The sequence below is a fragment of the Mastigoproctus giganteus genome, chromosome 3 (assembly GCF_048544385.1).
Source record: "Mastigoproctus giganteus isolate SK-2022 chromosome 3, ASM4854438v1, whole genome shotgun sequence".
Classification (NCBI taxonomy): domain Eukaryota; kingdom Metazoa; phylum Arthropoda; class Arachnida; order Uropygi; family Thelyphonidae; genus Mastigoproctus; species Mastigoproctus giganteus.
The window spans coordinates 253455432-253469120 of record NC_143577.1 but is presented as its reverse complement, the minus strand read 5'-3'; the positions used below and the strand labels follow the sequence as shown (position 1 = coordinate 253469120).

Below are 13689 nucleotides of genomic sequence, written 5' to 3'. Positions count from 1 at the left end.
GCTATAACTGAATTCTTGTCTAGATGATCCTGCAGTGCTTCTTTAACCAGTGCCTCCATTAATTTACCTGGAACAGAAGTTAAACTAACAGGTCTATAATTACTTGTGTCAGCCTTTGATCCTCCTTTGTGAATTGGGGTTACATTTGCACATCTCCAGTCTATGGGTACCTCCCCTGAGTCCAAAGAAGCTCTCATAATTATGGCTAGGGGTTTGCATACTTCCTTTGCTGCCTCCTTTAATATAACTGGATAGATCCCATCCACCCCAGGTGCCTTTTTTATGTTTATCCTCAACAATCTCTCCTCCACTTTCCTCTCAGTTATTACAAAATCATCCAGCTCACTGCCAATGTTTACTTTACCTACATCATTCTCCTTCCTGAATAACTCCTCATGCATGAATGTAGATGCAAAATACTCGTTTAGATTGTTAGCCACCTGAGCAGGATCCTCAACTGTTGAACCATCAATATCCGGTGGACCAATCTGATTCATCCCTTTCCTTCTCGAGTTCAAGTATGTAAAGAACTCCTTTCTGTTTTTCTTTGCATCCTTTGCCAAGGATTTTTCGTAGTCTGCCTTTGCCTGCCTAATCTCCTTTGTGACTTGGTTACAGACCAACTTATATCTATCATAGGCTTCCATGTCACCCATTAATTTGTATGTATCCCATGCATTTTTCTTCTCTGCCACATGTCTCATTAGTCCATCTGACAACCATTTAGGCCTAAACCTTGAACAATATTTCTTAGTTGGTATGTAAAGCCTGGTAGCCACCAAGATTAGTTCCTTGAATGCTTCCCATTTTGAGTTTGCTGTTGGTAACATCATCAGTTGGTCCCACTGTATAGAATTTAAATACTGTCTCAGACCATCATAGTCGCCTTTACAAAAACAAAAACCCTTCCCTTTACCTCTGATGGTAGTTACCTCCTTGAGTAAATCCCACTTCAACACACTGTGATCACTGCCACCTAGTGGTTCATTTATCTGCAGGTTCTTAATGCATGAAGAATCACTACTGATAATCAGATCAAGAGTATTGCTCCCTCTTGTTGCCTCACGAACATGCTGATGTAGAAAACAATCATCCAATAAATCCACAAAAGCCTTGCTAGGGTGCGAGTGACCAACCCACAAATTCCAGTCAATATCTGAGAAATTAAAATCCCCCATTATAAGACTCTCTGATTTACTGGCCCACTCTATTTCCCTGTACAATATATTATTATACTCATCAGAGTCATTAGGCCTATAGCACACTCCTACTCTCAATTTTGATTTCCCTATGCTTATGTCACACCAAACTGACTCGACACTGCCCTGTCCATCGATGTCAACTGGCTTCACTTCCTTGACTTTATGTGTTTCTTAATTAATAGCATAACCCCTCCTCCCCTCCTGTCCTGTCTATCCTTTCTATATACATTGTATTCCCCAAATTCCAGTTCCGCATTACTTATATCTGTGTACCACCACGTCTCTGATATCCCAACAATATCTGCCTTTGATGTTTTAAGCAATACCTCAAATTCATCAAATTTATTTACCAGACTCCTAGCATTGGTGTACACGCAGGTATACATGCACCTGTTTCTATTCTTAGCTACCCTAACACAACCCATGTGTTTACTTGTAACGCAATGACTACCAGCAGTCTCTGAAATATCCTACATCTTGTTTTTCAGACTTCTGCTCATTTGAATAGAAGCAGTGCAAGAATCACTTCCACCTCTGCCAGTGGCTACTGTTAATCTATTAGTCCTTGTATCCCCCCCCCAACTAGCAGTTTTCCGACCCACCTAACACTGCCTCGACAGCATCAGCAAAAATTCTTGCACCCTTTCTATTTAAGGGTATCCCATCCCTGTAGAAGCAATCTCTCCTGTTAAACAAGTACAGTCCAGGCTGAAAAAAATTCTACCCCTTGAGCCTTGCACAATCCCTCCAGGGCCGAATTGATCGACAAGGCTCTCATCATATACTCCCTCCTATCGTGTCTGGGCAGAATTGCAGACACTTTCAAGTTCAACCCTAATTCACGGCTTTTTTTCAACAGTGACCTGTACTTGCTAAGTAATTCCGCCGGTCTCCTACTCTTAATATCATTAGTGCCAACGTGTACAACTATATCACCTTTTGTGCCCTTAAAAGATGATATCCACTCTACAACGTCATCAACCTTTGCCCCTGGCAGACATACCCTGGTCCTATTCCACCTATCCTTTTTACAAAGCATGTTCCCCGTTTCCCTGACAATAGAGTCACCAACAACTACTATAGAGCAGTGGAAAACATTCCTATGAACAGGCGACTTGAGGTTCACACTCTACCAGTCTGATGGCCATTCCTGGGTGTGACAAATGCCAGGGGAACAGTTCCTTCCTGATTGTATCTTCTCAACAATGAAGTTTGGTGGAGGCAGTGTTATGGTAGGGGCTCCTTTCATTGTTTGGCTTGAGCCCATTAGTTGTTATCGACAAAACCATGAATGCCGTGCAATACCAGGACACCCTGCACGATTATGCACTTCCAACATTATGACAATACTTCGGGGAAGACCCATACCTGTATCAGCAAGACAACGTGCCATGGCATACTGCTTGGGTCGTAACAGAGTGGTCTGAGGACATGGGTGTGGAAAAGTTGGACTGGCCAGCCCAGTCCTAATCTGAACCCTCTCAAGCAACTTTGGGATGTATTGGATCATCAGGTACATGCACATAGAGATCGCCAAAGAACAAGGCCAAACATTAAAGGCCGAGTGGAGGAACATATCACCTGACATTTTTAAAAAGCTGGTTGAGGGTATGCCGCAAAGATTGAAGGCCGTCATAAAAGCTCTTTTTTTGTCTAAAGGCAGGTGTCCGGATATTAATAGTAGGGCAGTGTATATAGTATACCTGAATGTGAAAAATGTAAGAACTGCAGAAAATACAAAATAATATGCACACTCCAATAAAGACATTTTTGTTTAGTATTTTTAAACTAATAGGTAAAAACAATCATATATATAAAAAATATAAAATATTTTAATCTATGGCCAATACATCTTTCACTGCATAATACACAGAGTGACAAAGTATGCAAAAATGTTTGAAATATAAAAATTACACACGTAACAAGACATTAATTTAAAATCGCATACTTATACGCATTAGTTTAAGAGATTTTTAAGAAGAAACAAGTCTTGAAGCTTTCTAAGAAGGAATTTTATGATTTTCATGTAACACAAAACTAAAAATATAAACCAAAAATGTCTCACCAGCATAAACAATATTATCGATAAACTTCTACAAAATACAGTTTTTTACTTTAAAAAAGTTTCACGAAACTGACAAATAGAAACACCTACATATGTATGGAACTGCACCCACAGAAAATGTGTTTTAGATACTTTTCAAAACAATCAATAGAATCCCAAACATGAGCTTCTTTATAATTCCTTTCAGTTCCAGTTTCTAACATAAAAGGTTACTGGATAAAAAAATATTAATGTAAAACAATCCACATCATAGATTCAACAAAATTTTAATAATATTTCCTCAACAATGGCTACGTTATTATTCTTTGGTATGATGAAACCACATTCAAGTTGAACATATAGGCAAATGATCAAAAATGTGTGCATTATGATACTAGCAATCCTAACATTTGCACACAAGTATAAATGCTCATGGGATTTTGTCCCTCTGTTAGCATTTATTCTGGAATTATGTGAATAATGCCACAACAAATTCTAACAGAGGTAATGCAAAAGCAATCCAAAAGTTTTGGACAAATAGTTCCAGCCCGAGTGGATTAGCCATTGTGTTTACAATAAAAACAAAAACCTCCGAGGGTATTTTTCACAAATCAACTACAATATGATTTGAAAGTCATTACCCATTTTTAAAATGGTAATGAGACTCTCCATCTGCTCTTCATCTCCTAAATGGCTCTCTTCTACTGCCCTCCAATGATGTCACTGTTGTTTGGTTTTTAGGAGCATTAGCAACTAAGGCCATATTGCTTGCTCTGGGGATATGCGGTGATCATTCCCTGACCTTTCCACATCCTCCATATTTGGCGGTCATGGGCTCGAACCCCGGTCTAATCAAGAAGCGTGTGCTACGCACTGCTGCTCCTGCCCACCTGGCTATGGAGGCACCCCAATTATGTCTTCTGATGAAAATTGACAATCTCCAGTCTAGAGAAACACATCTCAAGCCACAGCATCTCACAGTGGCACTTACCAAGTAGCAACTCGCCTCCTGACAGGCCTTTGCAGGTCATATCGGGTCACAGAAAGGTGAGTGGAAATTCTCCATATTGCTTTCATCACAGTCAACAAGTCACCTGAGCTGACAGGATTATCAAAAGCAACCCACTATTTCTCCAGTGAGCAAAGGATAGTACATGCATACTCCCCTACAAACAGCTAGGAGGACTATAGACATATTCATCTAGGACTTTTTGCTTAGTTTCAATCTGTTTCCTGCAGCCACCAAGGAAGAGCCTAAGGGAAGCTCAAGATGTATGCTCTATATTCTTTCAAATTTTATGTCTAACGTACTTTTTTGTAAGCTCTTCAAAGCAGTTATCTCAGTCTGGGACATCCATTTCCTACAAGGCCTCAATGAATGAAAAAACCAACAGACAGCATTTCAATAATCCTATCCTGCAATAGGGCTGATTTGAGAGGCTGTGGTCCTATTCCATTTCCTTCATAATCACAAAGCTTACAGTTTAGAAGTAAAGAACTGAAAAAACAAGACTTTGAATAAACCACTAAACATCCATAGATAGCACCCTCTTGACGGGAATGTCAATCAGAATAATAGAACAAAAGTATCTCACCAGACAAAAAAATAATATGTATATAATAAAACTGTAGGTAATAAAAGACTTTGAAATACGGATTATACATTAATGCTCAGCTATAAAAATTGAGATGAAAAATTACCCTTAAGTTATAAAAAGAGAAATAAAAATAAACAAATAAAAACAGACCTGGATATTCCTTTGCAACTAGCTAGTTAGGATGTTTAGAACTGATAATTCTCAAACTGTTTAAAAAAATTAAAATAAAATAAAAAGTTTACTAGAATGCAACCATGTACAATATTAGCATTAGCATTAGTAGAGGCATATGATGCAAGAAAGCAAGCTTATACAGCATCAGCCAAAAAAAAAAAAAAAAACCCATTTCACCCATCCATTCACTCACCTATCATCTTCTACCTGATCTGACTGACGTGTTTACTGCTTTAAATTGATTCAGCAAGCTCAATGCTCATTCGTTCCAAATGTTTGTCTAGTTCTGCCTTGAATAGGCAATTTGTTTAGGCAGCACAAAACAAACATTTGGAACGAATGGATCAGTGAAATGGGAAGGGGTTTTTTTTTTTTTTTTTTTTTTTGGCTGATGCTGTATAAGCTTGCTTTCTTGATCATATGCCTCTACTAATGCTAATGCATTCTTCCTCTTGCTTACACTATATCTTTAATTTATTGTGAAATTAAGGCCAAAGTAACTAGATTTCAGAGTAGGTCAAAGCCAAAAAAAGAAAAACAAAAATAAGGCCACATACTTATATATATAGTAAATAAATTCCCAATAATGCTATCCCACTTTTAGTACTTTTTTCTTCTGGTACCATGAATGATCCAGATTTGCTGGAACAAGTGCAGAGAAGGGTAATGAGATTAGTGAAGGAAACAAAAGGGAATTCAGTTCTATTAATTGCAGCATCTGGAGATCGGGCATCTGCTAGGTGATCTGACTGAGGTGTTTGGGCTTTAAATGGATTAAGCAAGCTCAATGCTCATGGCATTCTTCCTCTTGCTGAGACTATACAGATGAGGGGGCATAAATTCAAACTGAGGAAGGATGGTTGCAGAATATACATACTTTATCTGCACTGTTTGTCCTGGTTGGGGGTCGGTGACATGGTTGAAATGCTTCCACTTAGTATGGTTGGCACAGTCTGCTGGAGTGAGCACTAGTTCCTGCATAGCTTGGGCACTTTGCTTTCGATGTCACCTTCGATCTGCCTCCCCTCCTTCAACCTGGAACTTGGCAGCTAAGCACATGCTTTGTAATGTGGGTAAACTTGTGACGCTGGAAGTACCCCTACCATCTAAGTCTGTTTTCCCGAATCTTCAAGTTGATGGGTGCAGTTTTCATCTCCTGTTTCATATCTTCATTCCGCCTTCTATCTCTCAGGGTTATTCCCAAACTCTACCTTAGCATTCTCATTTCTGCTGACATTAAAGCTCATTCTTCTTTTCTTCTGACAGCCCAGCACTCTGAGCCACATAACATCTCAGTTTAGTTGGCATCTTCTTATCTTTCAAAACACCAGACATTTCCCGCCACTTGTCCCATCCAAATTTTATTCAACTTGGTTGCAGAATATACATATTCAGATAAATTCAAATTGAGGAAGGATGGTTGGGGTAGGTGTGTGGATGTTTGCCTTCAGCCAGCAGGTGGTTGATTGTTGAACAAACTTCTATCTGTTGTTTGTATAAATTCAAACAGTTAATGCTTTTTGGAGCTAGTTCCCTCCGAAAAGGCTTTAATAGTTTACTGTATATTTGTAAATTATAAAGAAATATATTCCTCTAAATATTTTGGATTTCTTGTTATTAAAACTATCATCGTATAATGCAGATGCTACCAGAGTAGCAACGTTAACCCCTATTTAGCATCCAACATTCATTATACACCAAGAAAACTCAATTTTATATAAAAAGGAAATGCCCAACAGTCAATTCTATAAAAACAAACAAGATAAATTTCCTTTGTCACACAGCAAAAGGAACTTGATTAAATTATTCATAATTATAATTTAAAGATATTTTGTTATTTAAATCATGTGAAAGTATAGCATGAAATGGTCAATGGTAAGTAAGTAATTTGTGGCAACTTAATGGCAAGAAACATGCTATATGGCTGCTAATAGGTTCCAAGTATATAGTCCCCCACCCTGGTGGAAACCAATGAATATGAGCCATCATCTTGTGATACTCAAATTGTACATATAAAAAATTGAATATTATAATTTTAGGGTGCTTGATTGGTTTTTGTTTTTTTTTTATAGTGCAAAAAGGGTTCGATATGCATGGCTCCTATTAAAAGCCATAGAACAACATGCACATGTAGGCATGTTGCTTGCAACTGAAGTTTCCATAACATGCATGTTTACCATGTGTAGTTTTTCATATTGCCTTTAACAATAATTGCTAACTGCAACTGCAGTTATCTGACGCAACTGGGTATGAGGTTATTTTGTATAGTTGATTTTTTTTTTTTTTAATAATCTCTTAAATGAATTCTACTCAGTATAAAAGACAAGTATGGAAATTTTCAATGAGAGAAAATTCCAGTAATTTGTATTGGTTATTAGAATTAACATTAGTAGAGGCATATGATACAAGAAAGCAAGCTTATTCAGCATCAGCCAAAAAAAAAAAAAAAAAAAAAATGCTCCCATTTCACCCCTCCATTCTTTCCAAATACCTGTCCAGCTCAGCCTTAAATTTATTTAGGCTATCAACTTCCACAACAAAGGATGGAAGTCTCTTCCACCAACCAACCAACTACCCGCTGGTTAAAGGCAAACTTCTGCACATCTATCCTACACCTGTCTTCCCTCAATTTGAATTTATGCCCTCTCAGGTGATTATTCTGAGCAAGAGGAAGAATCTAATCAGCACTGAGCATGCTCAACCCATTCAAGGCCTTACCTCAATCAGATCGCAGGTCACTGGTCTCGAGACACTGTAATTTGCAAAAATTAAGCCTTTCTTCGTAATTACAACCCTTAGTTCCATTCACTAATCTTGTTGCCCTTCTCTGTACTCGTACCAGCAACTCTGCATCCTTCTTAAAATGAGACTTCCAGACTGGTATACAGTACTCAAGGTGTGGGCTGACCATTGCCTTATACAAGGGGATAATCACATCCTTATCTCTGCTAGAAAAATTCCTGTATATCATTGACAAGACACTATGAGCTACTCTTGCAGACCATCTGCACTGCTCAGAAAACTTCATATCTGCCTGCACAATAACCCCCAGGTCCTTTTCGTTCTCTACCACTGTCAGTGTAGTACCACAGAGTTGATACATCACTCTGGGGTTACTGCTTCCCATATGTAGTACTTTACATTTGTCAATGTTAAACTTCATTTGCCACCTCTCAGCCCATCTGCTCAACTTTTCTACCTGTTGCAGCAGTGTACTGTCATTAGTGTCCTTAACAACCCTGCCACCCTTCATATCATCTGCAAACTTGGACATTAAGCTTGATATACCCTCAATATCATTTGTAAATACAGAAAACAACAATGGACCCAACACTGAACCCTGAAGGACTCCACTAATAACATTAGTCCATGATGAGCAGTGTCCATAGATTACCACTCTCTCTCTTCTCCCACTCAACCATCCCTTTATCCATAGCAGCAATTTGCCTCCAATGCCACACTGCTCGAATTTGTTTAGCAGTCTTCCTTGTGCAAGAGTATCAAAAGCCTTTCTTAGATCCAAATATATGATATCAAAGTTATTCCCTGCATTCAGTTCCTTTGTGACTACATCATAGTATCCAATAAAATTTGTCAGGCAAGACTTTCCCTTAACAAAACCATGCTGTGTCCGAGCTATAACTGAAATCTTGTCTAGATGATCCTGCAGTGCTTCTTTAACCAGTGCCTCCATTAATTTTCCTGGAACAGAAGTTAAACTAACAGGTTTATAATTAATTGTGTCGCCCTTTGATCGTCCTTTGTGAATTGGGGTTACATTTGCACATCTTCAGTCCATGATTACCTCCCCTGAGTCCAAAGAAGTTCTCATAATTATGGCTAAGAGATTGCTTACTTCCTTTGCTGCCTCCTTTAATATAACTGGATAGATCCCATCCATCCACCATCCAAACATAAAACACTTTTTTATGTTTATCTTCAACAATTTCTCCTCCACTTTCCTCTCAGTTATTACAAAATCATCTAGCTCACTGCCAGAGTTTAACTCACCTCTGGCATTCCCCTTGCTGAATAACTCCTCATGTGTGAATGTAGATGCTAAATACCCATTTAGTTTGTTAGCCACCTGAGCAGGATCATCAACAGTTGTACCATCAATATCTGGTGGACCAATCTGATTCATCCCTTTCTTTCTAGAGTTTACACAAGTAAAGAACTCTTTGTTGTTTTTCTTTGCATCCTTTGCCAAAGATGTCTCATAATCTGCCTTTGCCTGCCTAATCTCCTTTGTGACTTGGTTACAGACCAGCTTATATCTATCATAGGCTTCCACGTCACCCATTAATTTATATGTATCCCATACATTTTTCTTCTCAGCCACATGCCTCATTAGTTCATCTGACATCCTTTTAGGCCGAAACCTAGAACCATATTTCTTAGTTGGTATGTAAAGCCTAGTAGCTTCCAAGATAAATTCTTTCAATGCTTCCCATTTTGAATTTGCTGTTGGTAACATCATCAGTTGGTCCCACCATATAGAATTTAAATACTGTCTCAGACCACCATAGTCGCCTTTACAAAAGCAAAAACCGTTCCCTTTCCTTTACTGATGGTAGTTACCTTTTTGAGTAAATCCCACTTCAGCGCACTGTGATCACTGCCACCTAGTAGTTCCTTTATCTGCAGATTCGTAATGCATGAAGAATCACTACTGATAATCAGATCAAAGTATTATTCCCTCTAGTTGCCTGTAATTATTTACATATTCATCAGTGTGTATGTAATATGTAATATTTACATATTACATACACACTGTACATGTTTCTAATTTCCATTATTTTGCTGCCTGAATGATGTCAAATGTGTGGTACTACACAGATGGTAGTAGAGAACGAAAAGGACCTGGGGGTAATTGTGCAGTCAGATATGAAGTTTTCTGAGCAGTGCAGATGGTCTGAAAGAGTAGCATGGTGTATAGTCAACGATATACAAGAATTTTTCTAGCAGGGATGAGGTGATTATCACTTTGTATAAGGCAATGGTCAGGCCATACCTTGAGTACTGTATACAAGTCTGGAGGCCTCATTTTAAGTAGGATGTAGAGCTGCTGGAAAGAGTACAGAGAAGGACAACAGGATTAGTGAATGGAACAAAGAGTTGCTCTTACGAAGAAAGGCTTAAGTTTTGCAAATTACAGTGTCTGGAGACTAGTCATCTGCGAGGTGATCTCACTGAGGTAAGGCCTTGAATGGTTTGAGCATGGTCAATGCTGATGGGATTCTTCCTTCCTCTTGCTCAGAATAATCACCTGAGAGGGCATAATTTCAAATTTAGAAAAGAAAGTTGTAGGATAGATGTGTGGAAGTTTGCCTTTAGCCAGCAGGTGGTTGATTGCTGGAACAAATTTCCATCTGTTGTTGTAGAAGTTGATAGCTGAAACAGATTCAAGGCAGAACCAGACAAACATCTGGAGCGAGTAGAATGGTGAAATGCTGAGGCGGATTTAACGGTTCCGCGCGACTTCTGAAGGGCCCAAGCAAAACTCCAACAAATTAGTTGAACATATTAGTTTAACTAATATGTTCAACTATTAGTTCAAAACTTTGTGATTATTAATATGCTATTATTAATTATATTATACATATATTATATTCAAATTTTACTGGAAATAAAACATTAATAGTACATAATATTTTTTACTTAATTAAAAAAATGGTTAACATGTATTTTTATTTTCCCTGTCTCTCTCTTGTTTTTAAGCGGCTCAATATTTTATCCGCTCCTGGTGAAATGAGAAAGTTTTTAATCCGCTCCTGGTGAAATGAGAAAGTTTTTTTTTTTGGCTGATGCTGTGTAAGCTTGCTTTCTTGCATCATATGCCTTTACTAATGCTAATGTCATTTTTTTTTTGCAGCAAAATTGTATATTTGCTTCAAACATGTCAACTGGTTCATATTAACTTCTTGCAATTTCACCTCTAGTAGTAATCTGAAGGGCATTACACTTCGCTTCACTTCACTAGCCAGGGCCAGCTTTACACATAAGTTACACAAGCTACAGCTTAGCACTTCACATTACAAGTGGCCTCTGTGTCAGTATAGAAATAATAAAAATAAATAAATAATTTATAAATAATGAACATCACTTGCAAAAATGTGAAAATTATTGTTGTTATTATAGACTTTTTGCTTTTCTACTTTTACTTGTAAAAAACAATTTATCACAATATACTTTTGATTGTTTTTACAATGCATGCCTTTATTTTTTTAAACAAAAATAATGAAAATAATGTCTTTTGTTTCATTATATAGTGTTAAAAAATATCTGTTTTTTTTTTTTAACAATTAATAAAAATGTATGTATTACTATATATGTAGCATTTCATATGATATGCACCCTTTGATGACCATGAAATCCTATTAAACCTAAAATTTACTCAGTGAGGGAGAGCCTCTTAAATGTTATAGCTTAGGGTCCACAACAACCTTAAATCTGGCCATGTCACTAGCTGTTGGTTTCTGTGGTGTATTCATCATGATGTCCCTTCTTTATCTGCAGTTGCTGATTTGGATTAGTATTTAATGGTGAAATGAAATGGTGACTGGCATTGCTTTAAAATGTCCAGATTTATATGTACTATACACAGAAAACTGCCAATCTGTATGGAGAAAGTCACTTGTGTTTACGGAGTGTTAAATCAGGGGCCTATACAAATATGAAATTAAACAAATGGCATACCAAAAAAAAAAAAATAATAATAATAAATAAATAAACAAATAAATAAAATTAATCTGATGTGTCTGTGAAAAATCCTGGAAAGCATGATAGATTAGTCATGTTGTGTCTATCTATATAATATCAATTACACTGATGTGATACATAAAAATTCTGGTAAAAAAAAATGAAATGTCTACAAAGAGACTATTACATATATTTTTATTTGCAGTAATTTATGTAATGTGTGAGTCCATGGCTCTATTTTTTTAACAATAAAGTGTTTATACACTGTACTAGTGCATTACACCCCAGGAACCGCTATTTAATGGTGTTAATACTGTCAATCTCTTTGAGTAAAATTAGGGAAAAGCCAAAAAAATTTTCTAGATTACTGATATTTGGTTAACTGGAATTCTACAGGCAATTCGATTAGGAATTCTATAGGTATTACCTATAGAATTCTATAGGTAATTCGATATATACCCTGTAGATCTTCAAACACTCACAAGCAGGTAATCACATTACATTTTCAAGGCTGAAATCGTGGGCCAAAATAAACTCAAAATACAAGACAGATTCAAAATATTTTTCATAATAAACATATATGAAACTAAAACTAAACATGTACAGTACTACCTTTCGGAACGAATCTTTCCATGGAGGTGTTTTCAATTTATACAAGGCTCGATGTTGAATTAATCGACCGCGAGTTGGAGATAGCGTTGCCATTTTTCTGGTCGAAATCTTAGTGACTTAAAATAGTTTTCAAGATTACGTGTTTTATATTTACATCACGAAAAAATAAAATCTTTTTAGCTTCTGCAGTATGAAAAGCTGGCAGAGCCTGTGCGTTTACAATGTAGTTGATTACAGAATAAAGCGCTGTTCAGCTGTTCACAAATTTCGAAACAACTACGTGCAACAATCCAAAAGTTGAAAACAATTATAAATAATGTAACTGTCATATATAGCTTTTAACCAAAGCTAAAAACACTAGTTTTAACTTTAATATCAAACCTAAAAACACTAGTTTTAGCTTTTAAGTTTAATACCAATGCTTCCTATAGAAACAAGCCAATTTATTTATTGACAATATACAGTAATACACAGCTATATGTCTACACTGCATTGGTCAGGGTGAAAAAAATAAAAATAAATATTTTAAAATAATATTAATATATAGTTCACTCAATCACTATCCCTTAATTGCATCAGACCAACACATGAGATAAAAACACAGGATAGGTGAAAGAAATCTTATCCAAGTGCATAAGTAGTAGTAGTAGCAGCAGTAAAAACTACAAGCAAAAACTCTAAAGACTGTGATTAGCCTTGTTACAGCTATGAACAATAGAAAGAGGGACGAGCACCATAAGAATTAGACTATTATTGCAAACTAACCACTACTAAATAGTCCTCGTGGGTATCACAGTTGATATAATCACTGTTCACCCCAGACGGGGTGAAAAAGACCTAGGTTCGAATCCAGTCAATCACACGATGAATTTTTAATTGACTTTTTCACAATATGGCTGAGTTAGTCGTCTCAGGAAAAGATGGCAGAGTTTATTCTCCTGGAAAACTCAGATTTTTCATCCAGCAAATCGATCATAGATCATATGCAATTTACAAATATATTATATACGACTCAATATGGCCTGGGTTGCTGGCCGAAAAAATAACAACCTACGAAATAAAATATACCACGAGTAGCCATTTTATTAGGTAAATCTGCCATTTCCATGAAATGGAGCACTCCTTCAGTGGCAACATTACCTGTTTCTATCATGCAATATAAAACAAATGGTGAGATAACTAAGGACACAGTATGTGCGCAATCCAGTGCCAGAACTGACAAGTCAAGACATTTAAATGACTTAGAACGACACAGGATCACATTCGACTATCTCCACGGGAGAGTTGAAATTGGTCCAATTACGAAATAACATTCAGCCAACAGCGAGCAGTAGGCTGAATGCTTTGAAACAGATTG

The 13689-nt window shown here is 37.0% G+C and overlaps 1 protein-coding gene across 1 annotated transcript in view; it reads right to left on the bottom strand.

Moving 5' to 3' along the window:
• Nucleotides 1-12676, bottom strand: part of LOC150089058 (RPA-interacting protein A-like) — a 61735-nt gene extending 49059 nt beyond the window's left edge. The window contains exon 1 of the mRNA XM_090371033.1: nucleotides 12333-12676. Coding sequence (XP_090227159.1) covers nucleotides 12333-12425 — 93 coding nt within the window. The 5' untranslated portion in view covers nucleotides 12426-12676. The remainder of the gene's footprint in view (nucleotides 1-12332) is intronic.
• Nucleotides 12677-13689: the final 1013 nt, after the last annotated feature.